Here is a 4,165-nt window from a genome sequence, read left to right on the forward strand (position 1 = left end):
ACAATTACACTTTACTAACTACGAGCCAACTAGCTCTAGAGGGTTCAATTATCACTTATACCTTCACCGCTCATTTCACAACTCGAGCCAATGCTCTAAAGTTCAATTGTCACTTATACTTTCACAATTTATTATACAACTTGAGCCAACGCTCCTCAATGTTCATAGGTCACAATTCTTTCCACAAACTTTATACAACAATTAGAAATCATCACCAAGACATGAAAGATACAACAAAGTCATGATAATCATAATATAAAGACTCACGGGCATGCTAGACACCAACGTATAGATACTCGTCACCATGCCTATACGTCGTACTCAACAATTACCACATAGCAAATAAGACTCAACTCCTAATCCCTCAAGCTAAGGTTAGACCAAACACTTACCTCGATGCCTCGAACATAATTCACGATTCAATTATAGCTTTACCCCTTGATTCCACCACCAATTCGCTCATATCTAGTCACAAGTTACTTAATTACATCAATAAACTCTAAATGAATCAATTTGAATGCATGAAAATGAATTTTCCAAAGTTTTACCCAAAAAGTCAAAAATCGCCCCGGGCCCACATGGTCAAAACCCGAGGTTCGAACAAAAACCCGATGACCCATTCCCCCACGAACTCAAATATATAATTTGTTTTGAAATCGGACCTCAAATCGAGGTCCAAATCCCCAATTTTTGAAAAACCTAGGTTCTACCCAAAACATCCAATATTCCCCATGAAAATCCTTGATTTTAAGTTGAAATCATGTTAAAAGATGCTAAGAATTGAAGAAAGTTAGTTAAAAATGACTTACAATTGATTTGGAGAAGAAGGAATTCTTGAAAAATCGCCTAAGTGTGTTTGTGTTTGAGAGAATATGAAAAAAGGGGTTTAAAATCGGCTAAGTATAAAATTGCAGGTCTCAGATGTGGGAATTGCGAACAAGGGTTCGCAATTGCGAACCAACCTCTGCTGGCTTGGGAATTGCGAAAAAAGTTTGAGAAATACGAACCCGGGAATTGCGAAAAAAGTTTGGGAAATGCGAACAAGCCTGGGAATTGCAAAAAATGTTTGGGAAATGCGAACCTGGGAATTGCGAAGAAAGTTTGGGAAATGCGAGCAAGCCTGGTAATTGCAAAAAATGTTTGGGAAATGCAAACCTGGGAATTGCAAAGAAAGTTTGGGAAATGCGAAGTCTACAGGCCTGCAATTCCTTAAGTCCAAAATTTCACCCCGTGGCCTATCCAAAACTCAGCCGAGCCCTCGGGGCTCCAAACCAAATACACACACAGCCTCAAAAATATCCTACGGACTTATTCGTGTACTCAAATCACCAAAATAACATCATGAACATCGAATTAAACCTCAAAATCAATGAAATTTCTCAAAACTTCTTTAAACATCATATTTGCATTTAAGGTCCGAATCACGTCAAATGATATCCGTTTTTCATCAAATTTCACAGAAATATCGTAAATCATATATAAGACCTGTACGGGGCGCCGGAACAAAAATACGGGCCCGATACCATCATGTTCTAATCAAATTTCATTTCAAATTTCCTTAAACAATTTCAGAAAACAATTTCCTTTAAAAATTCATTTCTCGGGCTCGAGACCTTGGAATTCGATTCCGGGCATACGCCCAAGTCCCATATTTTCCTACGGACCCTTCGGGACAGTCAAATCACGAGTCCGGGACCGTTTACCCAAAACGTTGACCGAAGTGAAATTAACTCATTTTATAGCCAAATTTTACCGTTTTTCACAGATTTTCATATTTAAGCTTTCCGGCTACGCGCCCGGACTGCGCACGCAAATCGAGGTAACTCTAAATGAGGTTTCCAAGGCCTCGGAAACACAGATTTTAATTTAAAGCAAGTGATGACCTAATCCAGAAATTGCTAGTGGACAATTATATATTCCGCAACTTCTACCACAGAACACAAAACAGGGAAAATCATATGCATATTTTTCTGTAAAAGTTCTGATCATAATATTAAACATCCAGTCTAACAAAATTGTGGACATGGGATGATAGAATACTGGCCCTTCACTTTTCTGACAAAATTGTTGACAAAATAATCTCAATTCTCTCCTCTGTAAGACAAACCTGAATTTTCCTCCAACTTCCATGAAACTGTCAAGACATTCTTGAAAGAAGAATTGATTTATGGAATAGGTCTGCATAAATGCCAAGAAAAGAAGAAAAGTTGTTGCAAGCAAAGAAATAAAATGCTAAAATTGTGGCTTTGTTGATATGTGCGCCTCTTTGTCCTACTATCATAGTGTTCCTGGATTATCTTTGTCCTCTGCTCTAGATTAGTGAATAGATTTCTTCACATTGCATTCATCACTGAGTTTTCTTCTTTTCCTGAGCCATTGAGATTTAAAAAAGGTCATGGGGATGGCTGACTTGACTACTCTTTCCTGTGTGTTTGACATCCAGTGAACTATGACAAGTTTGATAAACAAGTAATCTCTTTAAAGCCTCAAGAAAATGAACAAACTCCCACTTCACTTGTCCTTTCTTTCTGCTTGTATTTCCCAAAGGTACATAATTCAAGAAATTGCTGAGGGTTTCAGGAGTTTCATCCAGGGAGTTGCATTTCCCTGGAAGTTCAACTCCTCGATTTATATTTTAATATGGTCTTTATTTTGTTGCAGATGAACATCAAGTGATAAAATCTATTAGGTTGAAGGTTCAGGATGTCCATAACTTGGAGAATGGATCGCGCATAATTGTTGAATGTGATGAGTTTGCTCAACCTATTGGAAAATCAGCCGGCATTCTTGCAGGATTTTTGGGGGAGCTTGCTACAGATCCTCGCTACTTTCCAATTGGCTTTGAGAGTTGGGCATTAATGCCTAAACCTTTTGTGCACCGTGTTGTTAATGATTTCGTATTGGTAATGCCTTTTAATTCTTTTACTTAGTTTGTATGTTATAGTTGTTTTACTTAGATTTTTGTTGGAAAGAGTTGCTGTGTTGTTGATTGGAAATTCTGTCAGCAGTAAACTAACATATATTATTTTTGTCAAGCCTCGGTTTTTCTTTAGGAGTGATCAGCAAAAGGTAAAAGGTTGACTTAACAAAAAGTGGAAGGAATTCAGGCTTAAACTATGGGATGAGGCCAATGATTCATTATTGAGCAAAGAAGATATCATTAAGAATGCTCCAGAAGGCATTCCCATGGACCAATGGGCATTGTATGTTAACTATCGGTCCAAAGAAGAAACAAAGGTTCGTATTCTTCTTCTTATTTCACTGCTTGTCTTTGTTGCTTCTTCTCTGCCACTGCTGTGGCTTCTCTTTTTTCCCCTCCTTCTTCTTCTTCTTCTTCTTCCTCTTCTTTGTTTCACGCAAGTTTATGCTAAAATAATACAAGTGTACCACTTTATGGTAAAGTCCATATAGGGATTTTTATTGATTGAAGCTCCAATTTTGTAAAACCAGGTTTAGTTGCCAGAGTAGTTAGTTAGGTTGGCTTTTTTATGGTTGATTAACTTCATTCATTTGTGTATTGTTTGAAGTGACTCCTTTTTTTCACTTTGTAATGGCAAACAACTATAAGGAGTTGATCACTGAGTATATCTATCAACATTAATTAGACACTCTTCATTTTAATATAGATCATGCTCTTGGAATAGTACATGACTTGTTTTTATATAGATACAATAACTGTGCCCAGTTAGATACTGAGAAAGCTAATAGATGGTCTGCTACAAAGGCTGGTGAAGCTCCTAATAGTTCAGTTATCATTTCTTGTTTAGTTCTCTAAAGCTTGCAGCAAAATGAATGCCAGTGTCTTGTTTAGTTCAGTTATCAATTGTTGCTTTTTATATGTAACAGAAATTCTCCTATTTTGACTCGTAGGCGCTTTGCTTGAGAAATCAACGGATTCGAGGACAACAAACACTTCCTCATACTAGTGGTGCTATGAGTCTGGCTAGAAGAAGGGATTTGATGGTAGTTTAATATGACATACTTACTGGTACGTTCTGTGTATTAATATATTCTTAATTAACTAAGTTTACTTTTTTAAAATTTCAGAAGAAAATGGGGAAAGAAGTTGATCGAGGCAAAGTGTGGACTGAGACTCATAAGAGGAAAGATGGGAGTTATGTGAATGATCAAGCTAGGGATATTGGGGTAAGTGTTATTTGGTGCT

General features: G+C 37.1%; 1 protein-coding gene and 1 long non-coding RNA gene across 2 annotated transcripts in view; both read left to right on the forward strand.

Annotated features, from left to right (window-relative positions):
• The first annotated feature begins 2,619 nt into the window (after nucleotides 1-2,619).
• Nucleotides 2,620-3,070, forward strand: LOC109220857. The gene is made up of 2 exons (XR_002067156.1): nucleotides 2,620-2,903; nucleotides 3,037-3,070. It is a non-coding gene; the product is annotated as an uncharacterized LOC109220857 (long non-coding RNA).
• Nucleotides 3,071-3,111: 41 nt separating this feature from the next.
• LOC109220856 overlaps nucleotides 3,112-4,165 on the forward strand; it is a 3,483-nt gene continuing 2,429 nt past the window's right edge. The window contains exons 1-3 of the mRNA XM_019385324.1: nucleotides 3,112-3,237; nucleotides 3,871-3,963; nucleotides 4,048-4,160. Of these exons, the coding sequence (XP_019240869.1) occupies nucleotides 3,187-3,237; nucleotides 3,871-3,963; nucleotides 4,048-4,160 (257 nt within the window). The 5' untranslated portion in view covers nucleotides 3,112-3,186. The remainder of the gene's footprint in view (nucleotides 3,238-3,870; nucleotides 3,964-4,047; nucleotides 4,161-4,165) is intronic.

This window comes from Nicotiana attenuata, unplaced genomic scaffold (genome assembly GCF_001879085.1).
Source record: "Nicotiana attenuata strain UT unplaced genomic scaffold, NIATTr2, whole genome shotgun sequence".
Taxonomy (NCBI): Eukaryota; Viridiplantae; Streptophyta; class Magnoliopsida; order Solanales; family Solanaceae; genus Nicotiana; species Nicotiana attenuata.